The 26407-nt window shown below is 43.0% G+C and overlaps 2 protein-coding genes across 2 annotated transcripts in view; one reads left to right on the plus strand and one right to left on the minus strand.

Annotated features, from left to right (window-relative positions):
• flrt1a (fibronectin leucine rich transmembrane protein 1a) overlaps positions 1-2902 on the minus strand; it is a 43908-nt gene extending 41006 nt beyond the window's left edge. The window contains exon 1 of the mRNA XM_086160372.1: positions 2244-2902. The gene's annotated coding sequence lies outside the window, so the exon portion shown is untranslated. The remainder of the gene's footprint in view (positions 1-2243) is intronic.
• A 12412-nt stretch (positions 2903-15314) lies between these two features.
• Positions 15315-20874, plus strand: zfpl1 (zinc finger protein-like 1). The gene is made up of 8 exons (XM_086160611.1): positions 15315-15482; positions 16862-16974; positions 17271-17382; positions 17499-17692; positions 18913-18991; positions 19069-19245; positions 19436-19556; positions 19635-20874. The coding sequence occupies exons 2-8, from the start codon at positions 16873-16875 to the stop codon at positions 19819-19821; spliced, it is 972 nt and encodes a 323-aa protein (XP_086016737.1). The 5' UTR covers positions 15315-15482; positions 16862-16872; the 3' UTR covers positions 19822-20874.
• The last annotated feature ends 5533 nt before the right edge of the window (positions 20875-26407 follow it).

Consider the following 26407-nt stretch of genomic DNA (forward strand, 5'->3'; position numbering starts at 1 on the left):
CGTCTCGCGGAGACGATCTTCTCGGGGGGGGTCAACACGTGAGCCGAGCGGCCATCTTTAAATAATTATACAGGGATGAATTATAAATCGGACGTTGTATAATTTATAAGTACAGTATGTCTCGTCTTAGACAGCTGAGAGATACATTTCTATTTAAGAACGACCGTGAAATATTTCACAATCAGGAAATGACTGCATCGGCGTTAGCAGGAACGTGCTAATGGCGGCGTTGGAATGGATGGGGACGCTCACCAGAGGCGACGGCTGCGGGGAAGAGGCCGCATTGTTGCCGTCCCGCTGACGTATGAATAAACCATGCAAATCAATTGGGAGGGTTGGTGGTTGGTGGGGAGGGGAGGGAGCGCTTCCATCAGCGATCGGTGAGGCCAGACGGCAGCCCCTCCGTGCCAGGAGCGACCCGCGGAAAGGAAAAAAAGAAAAAAAAAAATGTCCGGTTCCTGGTGAGACGCCATCTGTGTGTCTGTCGCCGGGCTGAATCCGCCGCCGCCGCAGTGTCTCACACAAGTAAACTGGGATCCAGTCATTTCTGGCAGTACGTCCGGGAGTCGCCGCGGTAACCGTCAGCTTTTAAACGATTAAAATATGGCGTTATATTCGACGAGATACTTTTCAAATGTGTCTAGATTGTATATGCAGGTGTGCACGTGTGAGGGGAAGGAGGAGGCCTCCTTACCACCAGGAGGCGCCATTTAACTCTTCTCCGTCTGCGTTTTTCTTTTAATTGAAACAAAACAGGAACTGGTCAATTTTGGAGATTTCTCTGTAGTTCCATGTCGTTGGCTTCTCTCGTATAATGTGATGTTTCTTAATCTGGGTTCATTAGTTGTCGGACGATTTTTTTAATCGTTTACTCTCGCTTTTCTCTTTTTTTGGAGACCTGGAATATAGTGTTTATTTTTCATATCGTTGTTTTTAGCACAGGATAGTTACTGTGGTGACAGAGAGGGCAAGCTGACGTCATAATTACTATTTTTTTTTGCAGATCAATAATATCACAGGTCAAGTGACATCATCAGGCTCCCTGTTACCAGACGGTTACCAGGGTGATTTTCATCGGTTCGGGTTTAGAGATGATTGACTTCATTTGGGGCGGGGGAGGGTGAGTTACAACCAAAGTTCGCCGTTGTCATGGCGATTTTTTTTTTCCTTCCTGTTAATGGTAACCGAAAATCTGAAAATCACGCACAAAAAAAAAAGAAATCGAAACACACTCGTGCACCAGGACCGGGGAGATGTGCACTCGGGGTCGCATCTCTGGTAACCATGGAGAAAAATTGTCCAAACAAAAATGGTAGACCCCCCCTGGCGCTGGAGGTCACATGATCTTCATCTATAAGTTCTTCCAGCGATAGCTTCAGGTGTGTTAATAGTTCCAGATGTTCTCACACCCTTATGAAGGGGGGGGGGGGGTGTCATGGTGACGTTACCGACAGAGAGCCGGACGTGACGTCACGGACGCCACCTCTTAACCTCCTCTATTCATTTAAGTCGTTTTTTCCTGTGCTGTCCGCTGGCAGACCCCTGGACTTCCGGGGGTGGAGCCTAAAGGGGGCGGGGCCTAAGGGGGCGGGGCCAACCGCCTGCGACCTGCGCTAATGAACAACTTTGGATTCAAATGAAGTTCAAACCGATAAAAATATCACGTTCGCCCTTTTATTTTATTTATCACGCCCTCCATTTCAAATGGGACCCGATCGGTAACATCTATTGATCATCGCTAATCATTTTTGTCAAATTGATCCCTTTTTCTCCGTGTGTTTAACCCCTCTGACGTCTTCCAACCGCACCAAAGGAATCGGATCGATCGGGTGTCTCCATTGATCCCGCACTTATTGATGATGAATCTTTGTCTTTTGAAAAAAAAACAATTTTATATATATATATATATATATATATAATATTGTGTGCGCGTATGCGCGTGAACGACCGCCCTCAGGTCCTCAGCTGCTGATCGGACCCCATCCATCGCGTGCGGCGGAGACCGTACCGATCGATTGAGAATCGATGATCAGATGATCGACGACGCCTCCCGGCGAGAGCCGCGGCTCCTCCGGGTGACCGGCGGGGGGGAGGAGGGGGGTCGAGGAGGAGGAGGAGGTGGAGGGGGCTTCCGGTCATCTCACCGGCCGGCCGTTTCCCCGGAAACGTTACGCAACGGCGCCCGGTCCGACTCGGACGATCAATAACCGATCATCAATAGCCAATCATCCGCCCTCGCCTACCTGCCGGCGGCTCCTCTCCCTCGGTCCGGTCCGTCCTCTCCCAGCCCGCGGGTCCCTCCGCTCCCGCCGGTTCCTCCGGTGTCCTCCTCCGGTGGCTCAGGTGTGACCGCGAGCACACGCCACGCGCACGCGCCTCCTCTTCTCCGCCGCCGTTGTAGTTGTACTTGTTGTTGTTGTTGTTGGTGTTGTTGTTGTTGTTGTTGTTGTATTCCCATACGTTAGTCTCCCGGTAGTCTTCCGTCCCCGGTAACGGTAACGGTAACGTCTCCGCTCCGCCCGCTTATGTCTCCCCCCGCTGCGGCACTGGCTCCACGCGCTCGTGCGTGCGGCGGCGGCGGCGGCGACGTTAGACCCTCACGCGCACACTCGCTTCCCCGCGCGCACGCACCCGCGCGCACGCACGCGCAACTTGTGCGTCTTTTCTTTCTTTTCATCGGCGGTCGGTCGTCCGGGCTCGCGCGGTCCCCTCGTGCGCGTGCGGGTAAGGGGGGGGCACGTGCGCGTGCGCCTGCGCGGTCCTTTTCAACACCCCCCCTCTTTCTCGCTCTCTCTCTCTCTCTCTCTCTCTCTCTCTCTTCCTCCCTCCGCTCGGCGCTTCCGAATGAAAATGAAAAAAAAATGAAATGAAAAAAAAGAGAGAGAGGAACGATCCGGGGATCTTCCGCTGGTACCCGGATTGAAAGAGAGAGAGAAGAGGAGGAGGAGAGGATGGAGAGGATTAGAGGAGGAGGAGGCTGGAACAGGAGCCTCCCTCTCTCTTTCTCTCTCTCTCCTTTCCACTCCCACCCTGCATTTCAGTTTTCTTCCACCAAACATTTCTCTCCCTCTCTCTATCCATCCATCCATCCATCTATCCATCCCTCTCTCTATCATCCATCCACCTTTATCTACCTATCATCTATAACCACCCACCTATCTTCCATCCATTCATCAATCCATCCATCCATCCATCTCACTCTCCATCCATCTTTATCTATCTGCCTGTCTATCCATCTCTAACCACTCATCTATCATCAATCCATCTCTATCTACCTATCATCTCTAACCACCCACCTATCTTCCATCCATCCATCCATCCATCCATCCATCCATCCATCCATCCATCTCACTCTCCATCCATCTTTATCTTTGCCTATCTATCCATCTCTCGAACCCTTCATCTGTCGTCCATCCATCTTTCTTTCCGTCCTCCCATCTACCTATCATCATCATCATCCATGCATCTCTCTATCATCCATTCATCTATCTATCCATCACTCTCATCAACACGCTCATCGTCTTTCTATCTATCCATCCATTTATTCATCTCTCTCTATATCCATCCACCTTTGGTTACGTTTTGAGTAACCATGGCAACAGAGATAACCAAAGTTTAGAACAACTTAAAGGATTAAATTGTGCTCAGGTGTGAATGAGTGACTTGGATTTCTGGATTTTCTGTGATTGACAGCTGACCTGCCCATCTGAAATAATCCTAATCTGAGAAAGTCGATCTCTCCGTCATTTTTTTTTTCTTTATGTGTTCTCTATTTATTATTTCACATCCTTCTCTTTCAGGTCCAACGCTGCCCACTGGGCGACACGCGGGGCACCGTCCCGGCCAATCAGAGGCCGCAATCAGCCCTGCTGATCGGCGGGGGCCGTGTGATTGGCTGCTCGCCGCTGTCCGCCGATCAGTCAGATGAATCCCCGTGTAAAATTAGCCAAAAATTTAAGAGAAATTGCAACAATGCCGGATTGATTAAATAGAAAATGGAGGAAAATAAATAAAGGGGGGGGACGGGGACATCAAACTTGAAATATTAGCTTAAAAAAATATGCAAGAAAATAACACAAATAGGTATAAATATTTGATTTATGATTGAAGAATTTAGTACTGTTCATTATTTTCCTCCCCTAAAAAGAAATAAATAAATGTCAGGAAAAAAGGAGAGAACAAGGCAGGGTGTTTCTGAATCCAGAAAGAGCTGAGAGGACAGAAAGGAAGGACTGAATAAAGAAATGATTATCGGGAATGACCATAAAGCAGTAATTATAATGTCATAACAGTAATCAATGTTAAAATCAGAAAACTTCGGATTTTAAATTAAAGGTGCCCCCTCAAAAATGATTTGAGGGACGTACTTTTTTGAGGGGGATTTTTTTCCAAAATGTAAAAAATAATATTAAAATGCATTCTAACAACTGAACTAGCTAGGTCGCCATCATGACTGCCACCGCCGCAACACCGGCTGATTTATCACCAAGAAATTACAGCTTTGCGTCCGAACTGAGGTAATTACAAGCTGCTGCTACCATGTAATAACACAATAATAACAGGAATAATAAGGAAAACAGTTGCTTAAAAAGGTCATTAAATATAATCTCTCTTCTTCTCTTGTTTAGATACGACCGACTATCGTCTGATCATTTCATTTCAAGGTATTATTACTGTTATCATCCATCATTATTATAATTGCAATCGTCTTTATTATTATTATTATTATTATTGATAAGCCATTAATACCCAGCCCCAGTCATTGATCCTTGTCAGGCCAATGAGTTATTGTTGAATTATTATCCAGTGTTTTATTTTAAAAGCATGATGTTGTTGCCTTTAAAAAGCGGTTTGAACCAGAAATTAGCTTAAAAAACGAAAAAGTAGATTCTTCTGTCTCTATATTATTGATAATTAATTTTCACAGACACATTTGATGTCCAAAACTGAGCTTCTGATTTGTTTTAAATTTAGAAAAAAAAATCTCAAAGTTTTTTCTCCCACACCTACATATATGTCAGTTTTAATCCATAAAAGCGGGATTTCTTAACTTAAACTGCATTTGACTAAGTTACACTTTGATTACTACTTAATAACACAAATAAATCGGTAATAATTCACTAATGTGGGCGGTGAACGTGCAGCCTTTGGATGCCAATGTAGATTGACGTTAAATGTTTCTATAATTGTCTCTCGGACGGTGCAGGCAGAGGGGTCGGGGGTTTTTACAGCCTGCAACCATGTAAATGTCACAGCCAGATGTTTGGGATCAGGCTAATTACTGGAGGCTGGAGATGGTTTCCAGCTGTAAAATATAATTACTATTTCTCTGTGGTGGTTTTTCGCTGTCGCTCCGGGTTTCTTCTCGCGGCGGAGGAGACCGACGCCGCTCCGAATGAACGTCCCGGCGTTTTGAACTCGCTGCAGAGATCATCTCGATCATCAACATCCCCATGTGGAAGGACAGCCATTAGAGAGGTGCGTTCAAGTCCCTTTGTGTTTTTTATCTTTGTGGGGGGAAAAAAAGAGTAAAATCATTTTCAGCAACGTTCTTGGTCAGTTTGAAGCATTTTCATTTTCATTCCCCCATTTTCTGTCAGATTTTGTTGTTTTTATTTTGCTTGTTTTTTTTTTTCCCTGTGGCGCTGGGACGTAGATGTCTGGGAATTCGGTTTCACTTTTTTTTATTTTTTTTATCCTTTCTCATGTATCATCTTTAAATTAAATAAATCTAAATATCGAGGTGATTCATTTAATTTCTCTGTTTTACACACACATTTATATATATATTTATTATTCTTTTAACTCTAACTTAAAATACACGAAGGAGCCAAACAAAATATTCACTGATTATCAGAGGAAATTGATTTATTTTTTGTTGTTTTTTGCTAATATTAAAAGCCTGGCTATTAAAGCAACAACAGCCACATCTCAGATAAAATATATTTTTGTTATTTTGCTTTTTTTTCCCCCATGAGCTTTACTTATAGACTTTTGGGATTTTTCCCATTTTTTTTTATAAATCATATATTTTCTTTAATTATAAATCTGTCTTAATATATGAGTGCTTAATTGCTAATTTCTATATATTCTGTTCCTTTGATTTCCACCCTCAACTCATTTAGAATACTAAAAGGAACCAAGCAAACAAAATAAAAGCATACATATTCACTGATTATTGGGGGATATTTTTTTTTGACAAAACTAAAAGCCTGGCTTTTAAAGCAACAACAACCATATCTTGGATACTGTTGTTTTCATTTTGCTTTTTTTCCCCACAGAGCTTTACTTATAGACATGTGGGATTTTTGGGGGGATATTTTTCCATTTTTTTTTTTTTATTTATCATATATTTTCTTTAATTATAAATCTGTCTATAAGTATTGGTGCCAAATCGCTAATTTCTATATATTTTTATTCATTCAATTTGTAGCCTCCACTCATTTAGAATACTAAAAGGAACCAAGCTAACCAAATAAAAGCATAAATATTCACTGATTATTAGGGTTTTTTTTTTCCAACATTAAAAGCCTGGCTATTAAAGCAACAGCCAGTCCGATTGCAAAGCGTCTCCGTGCTCTTCCTCCCCCCCTCCTCATCCTCATCCTCCCACTGGGTGGAGGAGCCATAAATTAAAGCGGGGAATTACTGCTAACAGTTGGAATAAATTAAAGGTTGTTTTTTCCCCCCTCTCTTTGCGTCTGTAAACACCGTATGACTGCGTAATTACACCCTGAGCCCGAGGAGGAGGAGGAGGAGGAGGGTTGAGATGAAGAAGTCACATGGTTTGGGGGGGGTTGGATCGGACCCTCGGACCATTAAGGGCTAAAAAGGTGACTTTGAACACGATGATGTAAATCGTCGCCATGTTAATTACATTGTAATAACACGGCGGCGAGCTCAGTGCGGTAGCGGGAGGAAAAAACACACACACACACACACACACACACGTGCACACACGCACACTCACACAGCTCCACTGCTGATAGAGGTCATATTAAATACTAATTAATTTTGCTGTTTAATCGCCCCCCCCATCTAAAGTGACCGCAAGTACAATCATATTATACATGTGTGTATGTGTCTGTGTGTGTGTGTGTGTGTGTGTGTGTGTGTGTGTATGCGTGTGTTTTTTGTGCATAAAAGATATATATGATTATTTTATTAGATAAATGCCTATCTTGTTATTAATTGTCATCGCATTCAGATATTCAGAACTGGAAATATCTTTTTTTCTTTCCTCTTTTCAAAATAAGAATCCCAAATATAATCTTTTTCTGCTAAGCGGATGAATACAAAAAATACACATTTAGCGGCGACGCAACTTTAAATGATTTAGTGTTATATTTAAGTAAAGAAGTTGAATGAAGGTTGTCCAATCAGTTGGTATTTTTAATTATCAGTACCTTGGATATCTGACAATTTTAGTTCAAGGTGCAAATCAAATCTTTTTCATTGATGAAAATACATATTTAGAATTCATATAAAATACATGTCCAACTATTAAGGTGTGTAATATCCGTCTTATTCCGTCTGAACGTCCAAGGCCTGTTTAATAAAGATCAGAGAATTTGCAGCAGATAGAAATCAAATGTGAGCGATATATATAGAGAAAGATAAAGATATATATCAATAAATGTGATTATATATATAAATATATAATCAGATTTCTTATTTGCTATTTTGTCAATGTAAATTTCAGCATATGAAATAGCGCAACGGCAGTGAGAAAGCGCGGCGAGGAGGACTCGGGGTTAAGGAGATGTTTGGATGAGGAGATCAATGAAGGTTCACGCCAATAATTGGTCCGTGCCAACTCCAGGTCGAGCTCACTTTAACAACAGAAGTCAAACGATGGTCTTTAATCAACTTTTCTACATATTCTTTGTACATTCTGCGATTTTAATCACATTTCCAAGGAATTCATAATGTATATTATTTCAGATTTTCTGGCAGGTTTTTAGAACTTTTTGCACGTGTTCCAAGTAATTTATGCAGATTTTCAGGTCATCTCTCGAAGACATTCCAGATAATATTGTGGTAGGTTTTCAGGTCAAGTCTGGCAGATTTTCCGGGTCATCTTTTGCAAATTTTTAGGTGATTTATTGCAGATTTTTGGGTAATTTAGTGCATTTATTCCAGGTAATTGCTTGACATTTTCAGGTCATTTGTTGTAAATTTGGAGGTCATTTATTGCAGATTTTCCTGGTAATGTCTCACTAACTTTTTAGGTAATGTCTTGCAGATTTACGGGTAATTTATTTCATTTATTCCAGTCCAAATGTACAATTTCTTGATCTTTTCAGGTAATTTGTTGTGGATTTTGAGGTAATTTATAACAGATTTTCCAGGAAGTTTATTGCTGATTGTCAGGTAATTTATGGCATTTATTTCAGGTAATACCCTGACATTTTCAGTTAATTCCTTTGCCAATTTAAAGTGCCTTTTACTGTTTTCAGCTCATACGTTCAAAATGTTGAGGTAAACTTGATATTTGGCCAGTAATTCTTTGAGCATTTTCTTGCAGTATCTTGCAGTTACGTCACGTCTCCTACTTGTTCAGGTGATTTCTTGAAGATTCTTTGTAAATTCCTTCTTGTTTTTGCAGATCATCTCTTCCAGATTTGCAGGTAATTTCTCTGACAGGACCCTCAGTGACTTCTAATTCAAAATTTTGAAAAAGCACAATAGTCATGTTTGCTAATATTTCTCCCTGTTCTTGTGACTCGTCACTGCAAACACATTAGAAATTAAAAAAGAAAGTGTCCCTGCACTGCAGCGTGACTGTCTTAGGGGAGTCTTTCATCCATTACGCCAGCGTTTCTTGCCAGTGCTTTTCATCGGTTCACGTATGGAGAAAGGAAACAGGCAGGTTGAATTAAAAGGAAAAACAAATAGCTTCCATCTTAAGCGCCATTAGAAACACTTCCTTTGGATATCAAAATCCAAGAGTATGAAAGGCCTTTGCTTTGACAAGTTAGAATTAAAAGAAAATCATTTGTTCTCGAATACCAGTATCATTATTTCACTGTGTTAAAGTCGTTTTACTAAATCATTACAATGTTTATTTTTTTCCCAACCCTCCTACTGTGGCTCTTTGTAGTATTGCCATTTTTTATTAGTTCAAGATTTCACTCAGCAATGTTCATGTATTTGTTTAAAACATGAAATGTTGAGTTTTTGGAACAAATATGTTTCTTTACTTCGAGTTATCAAGGAAATTAATCGTACACAATTATACGGTATTTCCTGGGCTCCTGGTTTTCAGAGTTCTTAGCTTCTTGTCGAAGAGGTTAATTAGCCGTTGTTCGCAACCCCTTAGCTTAGATTAGCCACATCCCTGCATTGTTTAGCCATGTATGAGCTGTGCAAATCTTGCTAGCATCTTCTACCATTCTGCTAGTATCTGAGTTGCTACTGGTCTGTATCAACTAGGTCCCCTAGCATACTGTTAGCACATTTTTTGCTTGCTAAAAGGTTATTTCCCCCCACGTTTGGTGTTTTAAGCACTCCGGTTTCATGTTTTAGTGAACACATCCTCATTCCAATACGTCAACAGCGTGACGAATGGAGAGTGTTGCCTTAGCATCACTTACCGACGCATTAGAACCCCTGTCTCGCAATTTTTCAACAAACCACGGAGCGTCATGTCCACTTCAACGTCGGTGCTCCATAAACTTGCTGTCCATTAGCGTTAGCTAACAGAGTTTTGGCAGTACCAGTCAAAACAACTGTTTGATCCTTTTCATTTCATGCGAGACAACATTGCAAGTCGTGTTGTGCTTGGCTGAATATTGGCTAATTCGCGACGCCCTATGAGGTGTGGGTAGCATGACGGCTAGCTTAAAAACTAGCCTTGGTTACTTTGGTATTAGCCTCCTGCCGCTATGTGGATATCATTAGCCTTGTTGGCACTTAATTGTTTTCAAACAAATTGATAAGTGTTAGTGCTTTCACTAGATGTTTTGTTTAGATATTTTGGAGAGAAGGTCAGAGAAGCCGGACTGAGATGGTTCGATCATGTACAGAGGAGGGATAGAGAATATATTGGTAGACGGATGCTGGAATTGGAGCTGCCAGGTAAGAGGTCTAGAGGACGACTAAGGGAAGATTTATGGACGTAGTGAGAGAGGATATGAAGGTAGTTGGTTTGAGAGAGGAGGATACAGGGAATAGGGTTAAATGGAGAAAGTTGACAACTGTCGCTGTGGCAACCCCTGACAGGAAAAGCCGAAAGAAGATGAAGAAAGTGCTTTCACTCTCAAGTGATAGATTGGTTTATTTGAGATTTCTGAACCAACAGACATGTTTTATTCACTGTAACGTTTTTACTCATGCAGAACTAGCGTAATCTGAGGAGATTGACGGCGAATGCGCCGCTAACCTTTGTCTCCCGCTAGCGTCGAGATGCATCAATCACTTAATGGTAATTATTTATCAATGCACACACAACTCATTTGAGTACTCCACTTATCATCCCTAACTGATAAATGTGAAATAAAACTGCATGTCTCAATTCAACACCTTTTAAATTAATGTATATCAGGGGTTTGTGCTGAACATCCCCGGTAGCCAAAAGTTAAGCTAGTCCATCGGTGTCACGTGACCAGACGCTCCGCGATTAGCCTGCTAATCAACGACAACTCGGAACACAAAGTCTTACATACCGGGCAACGGTGTTTGTTTTGCTGATTATAGTTGTCGCATTGCCGTAACTATCATGTGATATGTAGCCGATTGTACTTTTTAACTAGGAAAGAAAAAATAATTGTTATGGCCCGTCACTAAAAGGAAATTGCACTAATTGCGGCTACACCGGAAGTGACGACTCTTGAGAGTGGCAGGCCGGAAGTTGTATAACTCGTATGTAAGTCGGATTTTTATTTTCCCGGTGTTGACACATGAAATGTTCCCGGTTGGCCGCCGGCGGCCCGTTCAAGAACAGATCGAATATCAGCCGTCGGCGATTCACAATTAACGACCTAATTTTCCGGGCGGGCGGGTCCAACGCGCCCCCATCCCGGGGGATATAGGTCGGAGACATGGGACAGGGATAGAGGAAAAACGTTGAAATAATTAGAATTAAAATTGTTTTGGTGACACAAATGCTTTTTATGTTATTCATTCTATTTCCTGCTTGCTTCAGTTCATACTTCCGGTATCATCGTCTTATTTTCCACCTGTTTCGGTATTGTATTGTTCAGTATTAATAGAATCCGTTCTTTTTCTAATTTAAAAAGAAATAAATATAAAACATTGAAATAAGTTGATCAGTTTTCATGCTTTGAACCTATAGTGTCTTATAAAATTTTATTTTTTTTAAATCCCGCGAATAGCATCTATAACGTGATATTGCAATATAATTTATTGGTTTTTATTCAAAGTCTTATATTCGCTCATATTTCTATGTGAACTATACTTTTTATTTCCCCGTCATCTTTTACAACGTCCGTGCTCCATTAGATTTTAATTAATGTCGACTTATTGTTTCCCAGGTTCCTCCAAGTATATTATCTTTAATGGGAAAAAGCAAAGCGTCAGGGAAAAACACTGTCGCAATTGGTCAGCTTCTCTTATCAAATGGATTCAAATTAAATTAATCTTGTTTTTATTGATTGAAGTACAATGTTTTTATCGGTATGTAATTACTTTGTGCCATAAAATGTAAAATTAGACGTCTGTGAAAGTCGCTTCACCCATTAAATTGAAATTGGCACGTAAACATTGGTAGTTCATGTGCTCAAAGTTGTAAATCCGCTGAAAAGGAAAATGTAAATCTGGTGAATGTTGCAAAGCCGTTTCAAAACCCAAATCTGTGTGAAAATAATAATAACGTCGACCTGTTGCAAATCCAGTGATTTATGATTGTCGTGAAAGTGGTGCAAATATGCATGAAAATTAATCAATTTTTTAGAAAAATGTATCCGTAAATTAAAGATTATTTCCATCCGACTTCCAGAATGATTGCCAAGCTAAATAAAAAAGTCAAAATTGACTGTCAGTATTCAGTCGTCTGAGTGTTTTTCCTGATTCATTACAAATTTTCTCACATAATTTTGATCATTTTCAAACAATTTTAGTTTTGATTTTGTTTTTTTTTGTTTTTTCATATTTTTCTTTTTTTTCCAGATCATTTCCAGGTAAAAAATGACTCGGAGTTGACAAGGTCTTCCACAATTTGTACCGTAATTTATGGGGGGGAAATGCATCAGTACTTTATAGATTATTTCCATCTAACCTTTAGAATAATTTCAAAGTAAGAATTGATTTCAATTACAATTAGAATTAATGCGGACAATATTTTTCCATATTGATGCACTCATCTAAGTGTTTTGGCTGATTTATAACTATTTTTTTCAGGTAATTTTTCTGTAATTTCCAGACAATTTTTAGATATTTTCCTCCCAAATTTTTCATTTTATTCCCCCGCACCCTGTTGATTTATTCCAAATCATTTCAAGGTACTTTCAAGCTACCACCTCAAAATCCCTCTGTAATTTTATTGTAATTACATTTATTTTTGTAATTCTTTCCACATCCAGCCGCAACAGCTTCTCCATCCAGGAGCTCAAGAAAAAAACGAGCGGGAGGAAGGACGGGAGTGGCGGCCGCCCCGATCCAGTCACATCCCCGCCTTTCACCCGCCGTGCGATTTTCTCCCGGATGCGAAGCCCCTCGGCGTGATGTGTTCGTGACACGAGGCTCCGGTCGAATACAGACTGACTCACGGATCCCTGGCAGAAGAGGAGGAGGAGGAGGACGAGACTCCACCACCCCGGCTCGACTCGCTGAGGCGGAGAAGAGAAAATCGGAGGGCGGCCATCGATCTGGTGATCTCCTCCGCCGGCCGCGGAGGCAGTGCATTATTTATTCCCTGCATGAAGCACTTTTATGGCGGGGGGAGGAGGAGGAGGAAGAGGAAGCAGGCCCTCTGAGAGGAGGTGAGATGTTCCGTCCGAGTCCCCGGTGCCACCAGTGGCTCGCCGCCAACACCCCAAGAACATCTCTGGATGTGGTCGATTTTTCTTCTTTTTTTCCTCCTGACACACATTTCTTCTCTTGCTGAGGGAGTGGGGGATGTTTGACAAACTCGAAAAATATCACGACCATTTTCATCATCATCAGCATCAGGGAGGAAATGTTGTCAGCACAGAGACAAATCCCAGCGGGTCCAAGTCTGAGGAGAAGATGGAGGAGGCCTGACAGTCTGTGTTAGATTAGCAAGAAATTACCTTTAGATTATCTCAAGATTAATTTAGAGATTACCTAAAGATCAGCAGGAAATCCCATGATGATTAGAAAGAAACTAGCTAATGATTAGCAAGAAATTACCTTCAGATCACTTAAGATAAACCAAGAGATTACCGAAAGATTAGCAGGAAATTCCCTGAGATGATTCGCAAGAAACTAGATAATGATTAACAAGCAATAACCCGAAGATTAGCATGGAATTACCTTCAAATTAGCAAGAAACTACCTGGAGTTTAGCAAGAAATTACCTATTAGATCAGTTGAAAAAATTAAGATTATACAGAAATTATTTGCGTGTGTATATGCATGTATGTATTTATATATTTTCTAATATATGTATATTTAATGAATATTTTTTAATATCTATGTCTTTCAAATAAATAATGAATCCCTCTATTTTTTTTTCTTAGTAGTTTATTTCACATTTTCCAGAAACATTCAGGTAATTTTCTTCACAGCTTCAAGATTATTAGTCTTTTTTTTTTTGCAAATATATCATGTTTCTTTTGATTTGTTTTTTCCCTATAATTGTTTAAAACTAGCATTTAAATTCAGCTCGACCTGTTTCTTTACGGTAATGTTTGGACAACTCGGGCAGGAGATCAGATCAATCACATCGCCCGACTTGACTCAAGACAGGGAGTCTATCATTTAATAGAGTTGCAACGATCACACACATTTTTCCTGTCATCACACACACACACACACACACACACTTACAAGATGTCACTCGTGTTTGTCAGAAGAAAACATTTAAAAACAAGAGATGACCTGAAACCCATCAGAATATAAAAACGACAGATGGAGTTCTCTTTAATTCTTGTGCGTGTGGTGTTTTCCGTTGCTTCCAGAGAAGGTCCCAGACCTTCTGCAGATGATTCCTCTCCTGGATCTCCTGCAGATGATTCTCAAATCCAATCGGGCGAAAGATCTGTGTCAAACCCTTGTTTTGTTTTTTTTTAATATTTCACCGCGACAACAACAGCGTCTGCTGGAGTTGGATGTAAATTAATAATGACAACACCGCTTTCCGCATCTCCCACCCTACACACACAAACACACACACACACACACACACACACACACACACACACAAACACTATCACATACACACACAGAGTATCTCAATGACGATTATTACGCTCTGCCTTTTTGCACGGCGACAGAAACCACTTCCTGTGTGCCCCGGCGGCCCTGGAGCTGCGGGCGACGAACGTTTCAGGCTGTTAAGAAGAGCATCGAACACACGCACACACACAGGCGCGCACACGCACGCACACACACGCACACGATCTCTCAATACACCCATTGTGTTTGCAGTGAATGGTGGTGGTCCGGCCTGGTATCGGCCTCCAAAGGCGCTCATGCGTGGCGGGGGGTCGGGGGTTCGGTGGGGGGGGTCTGACCCAGATCGCACACAGACGTAATGATCCCTGACAGCTCGTCCTTTTCCAGCCCTCCGTCCTGAGAGGCGGCGGTGGCCATTTGCAGCCACGCTCGCCGCCGCCGCCGTCCCCACGAAGGAGACGACCTGTTTTCCCACAAACAGGAAAGATGGCTTTTAAATCCCAGTGGAGGAGGGATGGATGGAGGGATACAGGGAGGGAGGGAGGGACAGATTGGGATGATGGACAAATGGATGGATGGATGGATGGATGGATGGATGGATGGATGGATGGATGGATGGATGGATGGATGGATGGTTGAATACATGGATGGTAAGATTGAAGAATGGATACATAGATGGAGGGATAGCCTGATGAAGGGTGGATGGGTAAGTAGATGGATGGGTTATAGACATGAAAGAATGACTAAATGGATGGTGGATGGACAGGGTTGGAGGAATAGACAGATAGAGAAACGAATAGATGGATGATAGACATGTGGAGGGTAAATGATAGATGGAGGAATAGACATATGGATAGAGGGATAGATAGATGGAGGGATGGTCATTTGGATGGATTGAGGAATATATGAATGGGTGGTAACTTCCACCCCGAGCCGCTAGAGGGCGCTCGTCTCTCTGGTGAAGAGGAAACGTGGAGGCTCAAACCGGAAGAGACGTGGCACATAAACAGAGGAAACAGGCAGATCTACCAACACGACTGGTTTCCCGATGTCAGCCGCACCTGAAAACACCTGCCGAGTGTATTTCTCCCCGTCAACGTGAATGACAGCGGGGAACCTGTACGCGGAAGCGGACCGGACTCGACTTTGAGTTGGCGTCGCAGGTAAGACGAAACCGACGCCGGAACTTCCTGGGCTCTGCCGGCTAGCCGCGCTAGCATGCTAACCTCACATTAGCTGACACCTCACAGCTTAGCCGCCGAGCTAATGTTAGCTTATGATGTGTTGGACCGGCTCAATATGCTCTGGCAAACTTAGATTATCTTTGAAACAACAAGCGAAAGCAGCTTAACGCCTTCAGTGACCGTGAAAAACAGGTGTATGACCGTATATTTTTTTATTCATTCTACTATTGCTTTGAAAGAATCCGGTAAAATATATCAGTTTGTGTCATCAGCACATCAGCTAAATCTGTCATCTCCCATTATGAGTGCTGCTGTATTACTTCACCTAACTTAACAAGTAATTGAAGTCAAAGTAATCTTTACAAATTAATCCTATGTTAAATCTAACGCCGCTCTTTTAAATATATCTGTAAAGCAGTATATGTATTATTTGAGATTTCTACAGTATATGAGCTTGTATTAAAACAACTTATAGTAATCATCCGTTGACTGTGGAGATCATTATTTGTTTATATGTTTGAAAGCAAACTTAATTCACTGGCTTTTTGCTATAAGAGAGTTGATTTTATTTGATCCTAATGCACTTTTAGTCTCTTACGTTAAAAGGACCTGAATCAACATACATATAATATGACACAAGCTGGAGTCAGTGCTAATGTGACAGATGTTGTTGTATTGTAATGCCTGCTTTTATTTTTTTGAAATTCTGGGGTTAAAATTCATGACATGACATGCAGAATACACCAAAGGATGGGCTGAAATGAGTTAGCTGTTGTCGTGAAAATTCATGTAAGAAAATTAGTGATTTACAAAGAATAGCCAGAATATTTACTCAAGGCCCCAAAGGTATTAGTCTCTCAGAGCACAGAGTAGTCTGCAGAAGAGCACAAAGAATACACGGCGGTAGTAGGTTTTTATGCATAAAAAGGAGGCAGTATCTGGAAGGACACAGCCAGGGGATGTCTTGTCATGGCGGTCCAGGGAAGGCACCATCTTGGAGGTCACTGTCTTGCAGGTTAGGTGTGATTACTGTGTTTTATGCACAGGATAGAGAAGAACATATTGTTTAGAAGACAGATAGTTGATTAAGCAACAGACATCTTGCTCATCAAGGCCAACTACATGCTACAATCCTGACTTATTGCCCCCCCATGTGAGTTTCACACACCCAGTACTTTTCCACTTAGAGCAAGATATTTTCTCCAACATAAACATCTGTTCAGATAATCTGCACAGTTTTACACAGAAGCATAATCTCAGCAAAAATATTTTTCCCATTATGCTGAGACAGCTTGAACGTTACAGATGCAGTTCAGTATTCACTAACAGGCCCGTACTTGTTGGGTTCTTGAACGCAGCACCAGAGGCGATGGGTCTCTGCAAGTGTCCCAAGAGGAAGGTGACCAATCTGTTCTGCTTCGAGCATCGAGTCAACGTGTGCGAACACTGCCTGGTCTCCAACCACAACAAGGTGAGATAACGTCAAATGGGCGTCATGGTGTCTTTTCAGGGGTATTTTGAATACAAAAATCATCTGTAGTTTCTAGAATCTGATACACGAAACAATAAATTCTCAATCGGACACTAGCGATTTGTCACTTCCTGGTTAGACTATTGGAGCGTTTCGGCTAAAATGACTTCAAATCCAGTGTTTTGTTTATCCCTCCGCACCTTTGTGCGACAGAGAATGAAGCAGAAATATCTCATGGCTTTGAATGTGCGGGTTTTTCAAAATGCCATGTTTTCCGCTCCGCCGGTGTGTTGCAGTGCATCGTGCAGTCGTATCTGCAGTGGCTGCAGGACAGCGATTATAACCCCAACTGCTTGCTGTGTAACAACCCGCTGATCGCAGAGGACACCGTCAGGCTGGTGTGCTATGGTAGGAGCTCTTGAGCGACACACACACACATATATGCACATGATGAAGCAAGTTCTTTCCGCAGCCCTGTGTGTGTGTGTATGTGTGCGTAATGCTGCCTCCCTTCCCTCCACCAGATGTCTTCCACTGGTCGTGTCTCAACAACCTGGCGTCGCGGCTGCCCCTCCACACGGCCCCGGCGGGGTACCAGTGCCCCAGCTGTCAGGGCCCTGTGTTCCCCCCCTCCAACCTCGCCAGTCCCATCGCAGACATGCTGAAGGAGCAGCTGTCCTCCGTTAACTGGGCCCGGGCCGGCCTGGGACTGCCGCTGGTGAGTGGTTTCCATGTTTTCACCAAACCAAAGTGTAATGAATCTCAGCCGGCGGATGTGATACCCAAAAACCCGCTGGAACCGGACAATCTGCAGGTTCAGGGACTTTCTGAGGCTGTTCTGGTGGCATCAGCCCCGGACTCAGGCATTTTACGGCCCGCGTGGGCTCAATCAGAACATGAATGACAAAACATTCTTGTTGTGGCAGCTTGACATGAATTTCTTCACTTGAAGATGTTTCATCCCTCCTCCCAGAGGCTTCTTCACCTCTAACGATCTGGGGGGAGTTTCCAAATATAACTGCCAGGGTTTTGGGCGGGGCTATGCTATGGTGGCTCGTTATGTAAATGTTAGCGTTTATGGGCAGATGCTAAAGGGGTGTCGCTCGTTGGGGACAAAGGAGCAACTTTTTTGAATTCACCGCGACCTGGATGACCGAGAATCTCCGCGGACGACGGCAAAACATGTATCCCGTTCATGTCACACCAATGTGTTGCTTTTCTGTTATCAGCGGTTCGGTCCTCAAGCAGCATTCAGGTCACTCATACGTCCCCTTGTAATAATGAATTGACAGCCTGCATTAGCTGCTTTCACAGCATGGGGACTTTGAGCAGCTCCTGAAACCTCCTCAGGAATGAGGCTGTTTCTTGATGAATCGGGACCGAGGCGCAGTGTTTTTATGATTCCGTAGGAGCTCATGTGATGGAGATGATTGGTGGAGGTCTTCAGGCAAGCCCATTACAGGATACTTGTTGCAGAGCGACATTTTTTTTTTTTAAAACGCGTCAGTCACCGCTCAGACAGAAGCCGCTAGAAGAGGTCCAAGCTCCTCTGGCCGGCTACTGCACAGAGGGCTTTCCAGGACTTGCAGAGGAGGAACGTTTTGGAAAAACAAGCACAGAGTTAGCTAACGGCTAACCAGGTGCTTCATAAAAACGCTCCAACCCATCTGATATTCCATGCTTGTTATTCCCACCATGCAGAACGTGATACCTGTGGCAGCTTCCACCTCCACCACGTCCTTGCCGTCTTCCTCCTCTTCATCTTGTCACTAGAAGGCTCCCCTGGAGGAGGCCACTTCCTTGAACAACCGGGCATTTCGAACAGCAGCTTTATTTCGTTCTCGTCACTCCGAATGTGCAGAAAATCACCGTAACGCGATGACAGTGATGGTTGAAGTTGTAGCTTGACTTACCGATTGGCTGCATTTTGATTGACAGATCGAAGAGCCTATCGACGGCCTACCCGAGGTCACGGCCAACGACATCACCGACTACACCGACTGGTCGGCGTTTGACGGTGAGTCTTTAGCGGCGCACCACGGGGTAATGGTGAAGGGGCGGGGTCTAAACGCTGTGACCCGAACCTCCTCGCAGCACAAGAACAGAGCCAGGTCTACCCCGCCGACCTCGGCGCGCCACCCGGCACCGTTCCGCCTCCCACCAAGGAGGAGCCGGCGGATCCTTACAAGAACGGAGAGCCCAACGTGAAGGACCACTCGGTGATCAACTTCCCCGCCGACACCGCATGCGACACCATCACCATCCACACAGGTGAGGGAGAAGGACTTACCTGAGCAACTAGCCAATCACAGCCTGTTTTTAAACTCAAAAATGGCAGTGGAATGAAAATTTTCTCCCAAACGTCCTTAACTGGCGGACATTCAAAGATGTAAATCCGATTGGATCCCGTTCTCCTGCGGGTCGGAGGTCTAACCCCACTCCCCCACGCGCTCTTTTCCAGCTTCATCCCCGAGGAAGATCTACGACACGCGGGAGGACCACAGCTCCGTCACGCAGATAGACTTCGACGACGACAAGTACCGGCGGCGGCCGACCCTGAGCTGGTTCGCCCGGATCCTGAAGTAAGAATCCCCGCGTTACCGCTGCCTCGAATCCCAGCGGCCCCAGAAACCCCTCCTGAGATCCCTTTATCCTTCCAGGAACCGGCAGGGGGGGAAGCGAACGTCCTTCTCCTGGAAGCAGCGGGTCTTCATGCTGCTTCTAGTGGGAGTTCTGGGTTTCTTCACGCTGATCATCATCATGGCCAAGCTGGGACGGGCCTCTGCCAGCTCCGACCCCAACCTAGATCCTCTGCTCAACCCCAACATCCGCGTGGGGAAGAACTGATCCGCTCGGCCGATCACCCTTTTCCATGTTACGCGAGCGGCGCCCGTGTAGGAGGCGGAGTTTAATCTCACGTTTCGCCCAACAGGGGGCGCAGTTTCCCCCCACCAAGAGAAGAGACGCTGTTTGACAATGCAGACGAACCCTCGGGGGGGTCGGGGGTTCGTCGTCATCGGGCCGCACAACCGGGACTTTTTACATAACAAACACGAAAACACTAACTGTCAGCAGGTCTCTGGGGAACAAGAAGGTGGAAATGCAGCCATGTTGTTTTTCGATTCCCTTCAATATAAGAGGTGCGGGCGGTGCGGCCAGGCTTTTAGTTTCCTGTGGGGAAAAAAAAATGCCACGCGCCACTAATTTAAAAAAAAACAACACAAATTAAGACATTTAATTCCTTGAAAAAATTAATGGTTCTGGTGGCGTTCATGTTGCCTCAGATATTTACAAATAAAATCACTCAGCGTTAACGATTATTCACACAACCCGAGTATTTACTCATATTTTTCAGCCCTTTTTCTTGTTGCGGGCAGAGGGAGGACTTTTCATATTCCAGTAAAAATACGTCTTCAGTGGAAAAACATCTTTTCGAGTGTTTGTATGTCATCGTCCATCCGGCGTTATTTGTCGGACTTCGGAGCTGTGAGGTTGTCACACGAGCGCCAGCACGTGTGTGTGTGTGTGTGTGCATGCGCCAGTGCGCAATGCTTTCTAGAGTCGCTTCACCTTCCTGCTGGTTTCTGACGGTCCATTAAATGGGTATATGAACTAATTCTACCATTTAACTTTCTTTATTTTACTAACAAAGTGTCTATGTCACTTGAAACTAGTGTGTGTGTGTGTGTGTGTGTGTGTGTGTGTGTGTGTGTGTGTGTGTTTAGGGTGAGAGCAGGACATTATAATATCTAGGAGAAGATAAGAGATCTCTAATCTAATCGGGTGGTCTGGTTTAATTCCGCTTCTATCAATTAAGATAAAGGACGTCGGACACGCCGTCGTCCGTCTGACCTTTTAATTAAATTATTTCAGAGACTGCAAAATAAAAAAGCGTGCACTTGATTTCATGACACTCCTTTGTATTTTCTTTATTTATGTATTCATTTCACTTCCTGATTTCTTGCTTATTTCATTTCATTTCCTGTGAATTCCATCCAGTTTCTCACATTTTAATTACGCTTTGTGTTTTTTGCACTTATGCATTTTTATTTTTCACTCAAAACTACAAGTTAACTACTACTTTACTGCTAGTTTAGTACCAGTTCACTACTATGTTATTCCCTGGTTAACAATTATGTTATTATTAGTTTACTACTGTTCAGTCGTTAGTGACGTCCTGCACTGGAAACCATGCTTACGGTTCAATTGTGCCTCATTTCACTTTCCTGGCTTGGATATCAAGGAACTCCAGGAGAAGAACCATTGCGTCCGAACCATCTCATGCTGACTTTATCTTCAGAATGAGTTCAATCCCTGCGATGGACTCCATCCCCCTCAAACAGGAACCTCCACATCTGCATCTCTGCTGTCTCCTCAGTGTCTCACAACCAGATGGTCTCCTTCCAGACTCCCTGGCACTTCCTTCCAACGCTTGTTTCTCAGCTTCTTCTCCACCCTCTCCATTGCTCTGGACTTCTAATCCTTCTAATCGGCATTCCAGGTGGGTTCCACACGTTCTGTCTTGCTGCTGCCGCTGACCTTCACAGCAGATGAGACATCAGGCTGGCGTCCTCCGTGTGTGTGGTAAGTGTCGCTCATAACAGACGTTCCCGCCTGAGAACTTAAGAACCTCAGGAACTTCTTGCATGTTCGGGTGGTTCTCCGAAGGTCCTCTCAGCCCAGGTAACCTTTTGTTTGTATCTCACTTTTGACTTTTATTTCTTATTCTGCCTTTTGTCTTATTTTTTACTGATTATACAATTTTCTACTATTATTTATTATTGTTATATTTTTCTTGTAACTCTGGCACAACAATTACCTTTGGGATAAAGTTGTTCTTATTCTTAATTGTAAGCTTTGACGAGATCTGAGAAATGATTACAAGATTATGAATCAGATGTTCTCACGCGCCAGAGCTGTGAATGAATGGGTGAATGGTTGCATGTCGATGATATGAACGAGTGAATGCATGGTTGTATGCAGTGATGTGCATTCAGGGGAGGCAGGTGAGGCTGTCATAATGAGAAAAAAATTGATATGTAAGGTAAGTATTACGATATTTCCACTGATCTGATTCATAATTGTATTTTCTGTTTGAGTACAATCTTTTTTTCTAAATGTTATCAAGTACAAATCGCTGAATTCGCGCAGTTCCTGATCAAACTGTAAGCCAAAGTGCAGCAGCCGAGTTCAACTCTGCATATGCCGTCCCACACAAACTGGGCTGCGTGATCGTTTCAGTTTGTCAGGATGTCACCTGTAGAATGTTTGTGGAAAGATTTATTGTGTTATTATATATACCACCTTCTACAAGCTGCGAAATGTCTTTCGCATAAGTGCGTGGTTCAATTATTCAATAAACCGTAGAGAAAAATCATGAGGTGAGGCAGACAATACCGTGCCTCACCTGAAGGGGGCGTATGTGAGCTGGCAGGTGGAAGATACTGCTTTCCTCCTCCTATAAGTAATGTAGGATAAAATAAGATAATTCAACCCTTTCAACAAAGAAATAGAGCTTTTCGTGGAGAGGTCCACGCGGACTTCATACAGAAATAAAGAAAAGACCACAAATTTATTTCAGTTTTATACAAAAAATGAGATGAAACAATCGGGACTTGTAAAAGGAAGTCCTTCCAAAGGAAGTCGGTGCCTCACCGACCATGAACTTCACCGCACGCCACTAGTTGTATGTCTGGCATCTGAATGAATCGGTGAATGGTGTAACGTTTATATGACATGGAAGAGTGTGTGGATGAATGTGTCTCAAAATGTGTGTGAATGGTTGCATGTCTGTGTGTAATACGAATGAATGAGGGAATTGTATGTCTCTATATGATGTATCAATGAGAGGGTGAATGTTGAATGCCTCTCTTTTATGATGAGTGAATGAATGGCTGCATGTCTGACGTGTGAATGAGAGGGTGAATGTTTGTATGTCTCTATGTCGCCCATGATTGGTCCAGAGTGAACCTCACGCCCAATCACAGCTGGGAAAGGCTCCAGCACCCCCGTGAGCGCAGGTATAGAGGATGAATGAATGAATGAATGAATGTCCTACTGGTAGAAGCTGTTGAGTCCTTTCTTTTCCCAGAACATGGAGAGATGGAAGTGGAAGTAAGAAACACATCTCCGCCTCATTTGCTGCCAGTGAAATAATGTGTGTGTGCGTGTGTGTGTGTGATATCTAATTTTCCATTGCGTCGGACAGCTCCAGCGTTCCCCATTGATCGCCGCCGAGCCATCGATGGTGTGACTCGGCCGCCGGCGCCGATTGTTACCCTCATGATTCTAATCATCAAGAGTGTCGCCTGTCTACTCCCAAGCCGCCGCGTTTCCAAGATGGCCGACGGCGCCAAAGGCCGCAGAGACCTGTCGTCGCCGTGCGACACCTCGGCGATGGCGGTGCGGTTCCCTCCTCTCCTCGGCGGGGGGGAGGTTTTGGTGGTGGTGACGGATTGTGCGATGATTGCCTTTGTCACACGATCGGGGCGCGGCGCGTTCCTCGGCGGCTGTGAGTTATTAGATGCTCCAGCGCTCTGACACAATCGGGACATCCCGATCAATAAGCTGATTGGCCGCTGGCACGATGAACTGTTGACTTCTGAAGGGATTCGCTTCTTATTGTCCTGTATTTGGACGGTTAATGAGCCGATGGAATATCTCTGTGCGTCCATTCATTCATTCATTCGTTCATCATCTATACCGCTGATCCTGCACTCTGGGTTGCCGTGGCGACGGAGCCAATCCCAGCGGATGGTCCAACCATTCACCCTCTCATTCACTCGCCATATAGAAACACAACACATGCACCATATAGACCAGGGGTGGGTAATTATTTTGGCTGGCGGGCCACATTTCTTATTAAATTTTTATGCATGGGCCAACTAGGTATCGTATAAAAAGAACAAAATGAAAATTGCAATTTAAATATTTTAATTTTCATTTCATTTCATTGCATTTTATTTCAACTTAAAAATCATTAATGATTATATAAATGTACTGATATTATTTTGTATGTAACCATCCATACAAAATTCAAAAAAAGGGGAAAAAATGAGTTTCTAAATTCATCATTGATTGAAAATACTTAAAATATTAAAAGAAAATAGTTTAGCGGGCGGAATAAAAAAGTAAAACAGGCTGGTGTTGGCCAGCGGGCTGTAAAATGCCCAGATCTGATATAATGTTCGTTTGTTCACGGAACAAATGTTCAGTCATTCACATACATTATACAGAGACCTTCATTCGTTCATGTCATATGGAGACGATCATTCACCCTTTCATGCAAAGCTGACATGCACACATTCACTCCTTCATTCACACGTTTAGACGCACAGCCATTCACCCTTTCATTCACACTTCATGACAATGTTAAGACTCCGTTGAACCTTCTTCGTGTTATTTTTCGGACTGTGAGGAACCAGGAGAACCCGGAGGAACGCGAGGAGACCATGGGGAAGATATCAGCGGTGGAAGACGGCGCACGTTAGATGTTCTGGAGATAAAGTGACTGAAATGGTTTGGACGTGGACGGAGGAGGGCTGGTGAAGATCTGCATTGAAGGAGGAACCATCGTGAGCGGGCCTATGGGGTCAGGTACATTTTGTGTTGCCATGGTAACAACACCAAGCATACCTCCCCATATACAACCCCATTGGAATGACTGGAGACATGGGTTTGGAAGTCCTTGCACGCACACACACACACACACACACACACGCACACATTCCAGCCCAGCCCCAAATATTGAGTGGCGTGTATGTGCGTGTGTGTGTTTGTGCTTTGCACGTGTTCCCTGCTTCAGTTAGAAGCGAACACACTCCGTGAGCTTCCCTTTTGTTCCCGGCGCCAGTCATCAGTGCACGCCTGCCTCCGCTCGTCTTCACTGTAAGTACACGCCAACACGCAGGACTGCATCTATAACACGGGCTTATGTATATTTATTTAAAAAAAAAAAAAAGAAAAGTTCCTTCACAAAAGTTTTTGGAGGAAAGACTTTTCTTTCATGCAGAATTGATTGAGATTAATAGATGTGTAATAAAAACCTTGAATATGGCGGTAAGTATTGGAACTGCCTTACAGACCACATACGAGACTAGTTATATGAATTATCGATACAAGTAAATGTGTTACTGACTTTTAAGGTACTTTTCATTTCTGGCACCAGAAAGAGCTTGAGGGTTTTTTACGCTCCTTGGTTTTTAGCCAAATTATTTAAAACAGTTTTATAGGAAGGACAAGGCTCAATGCTGAAAAGAAATAAGTTCTCATGAGTCCTTCTCACATTTGTGTATATATATATATATATATATATATATAAATGTGTTTGTGTGTGTGGGTGTGTGTGGGTGTGTGTGGGTGTGTGAATGTATCTTGTAATACAAAGTACAATGTAGCTAAGTATGAAGTTATGGTAGAGCAAAGAGATAGATGGAGAAACATGTACACATTGCGTTTATTCACACAGTATGTATATTATTTACAGCACAGATCTATATATGTGTACAGTGTATGTATGCGGTATGTACTATTAACAACAAGGCTGTGTATTACTGTAATTACAGTATAGTACATACTGTAGTATGACTCAGTATGTATATTATTTACAACATATAATAATACATTAATGATATAGTTATTTACATTATTCATAATATTTATAAATAATATAGCTATATATCATTTATGGTAGGGATGTGTTTCACAGTACATAGAGTGTATTTAAATACAGAATATGTATACTATCTACAGCAGGACCGTATGTTCACTACGTACAGCATATGTGTATATATATCAGGTATATTTATATAAGTGTGTGTGTGTATGTGTGTGTGTGTGTGTGTGTGTGTGTGTGTGTGTGTGTGTGTGTGTGTGTGTGTGTGTGTGTGTGTACAGTGTCTACAGACAGTGTGATTATTATAAAAACACGGATGAATGTATATATCACAGTAGATATAGTGTGTATATATACAGTATGTGTATTATTTATATTATGTACTGAATAATCATAAATATATATTTATATTTTTACTATAGCACCATATAGTAGTATGCATTATGTACATATTACCTACAGCTGATATATATATATATATATCACAGTATGTACTGCACAGTGTATATAACGTGTGTGTGTGTGTGTGTGTGTGTGTGTGTGTGTGTGTGTGTGTGTGTGTGTGTGTGTGTGTGTGTGTGTGTGTGTGTGTGTGTGTCTGTGTGTACACAGTCTGTATATTATTGTAGTGCTGTATCTCAGCACATTGTGTATGCTATCTATAGCAGTAATCTATATCATGGTTTGTACAGCGAGCGGCGTATATCCACAGTGTGTGATGACGTGAGATGGTAACCATGACGACTTTGTAGCCGAACTGAGGTGAGGTCCTCTGCGCATCCACAGGTGTCCGTCAACCGACATCCCGCCGCCGACCCC

The sequence above is a fragment of the Fistularia commersonii genome, chromosome 15 (genome assembly GCF_037954325.1).
Source record: "Fistularia commersonii isolate RoL2024-O1a breed Wild chromosome 15, RoL_Fcom_v1.0, whole genome shotgun sequence".
NCBI lineage: Eukaryota > Metazoa > Chordata > Actinopteri > Syngnathiformes > Fistulariidae > Fistularia > Fistularia commersonii.

Bases quoted from the DNA above. Each gene is read 5' to 3' on its own strand.
- zfpl1 (XM_086160611.1), top strand. From the start codon at position 16,873: ATGGGTCTCTGCAAGTGTCCCAAGAGGAAGGTGACCAATCTGTTCTGC. The intron at 16,975-17,270 runs GTGAGATAACGT...GGTGTGTTGCAG, and splicing joins TGGTCTCCAACCACAACAAG to TGCATCGTGCAGTCGTATCT. The intron at 19,557-19,634 runs GTAAGAATCCCC...TTATCCTTCCAG, and splicing joins TGGTTCGCCCGGATCCTGAA to GAACCGGCAGGGGGGGAAGC.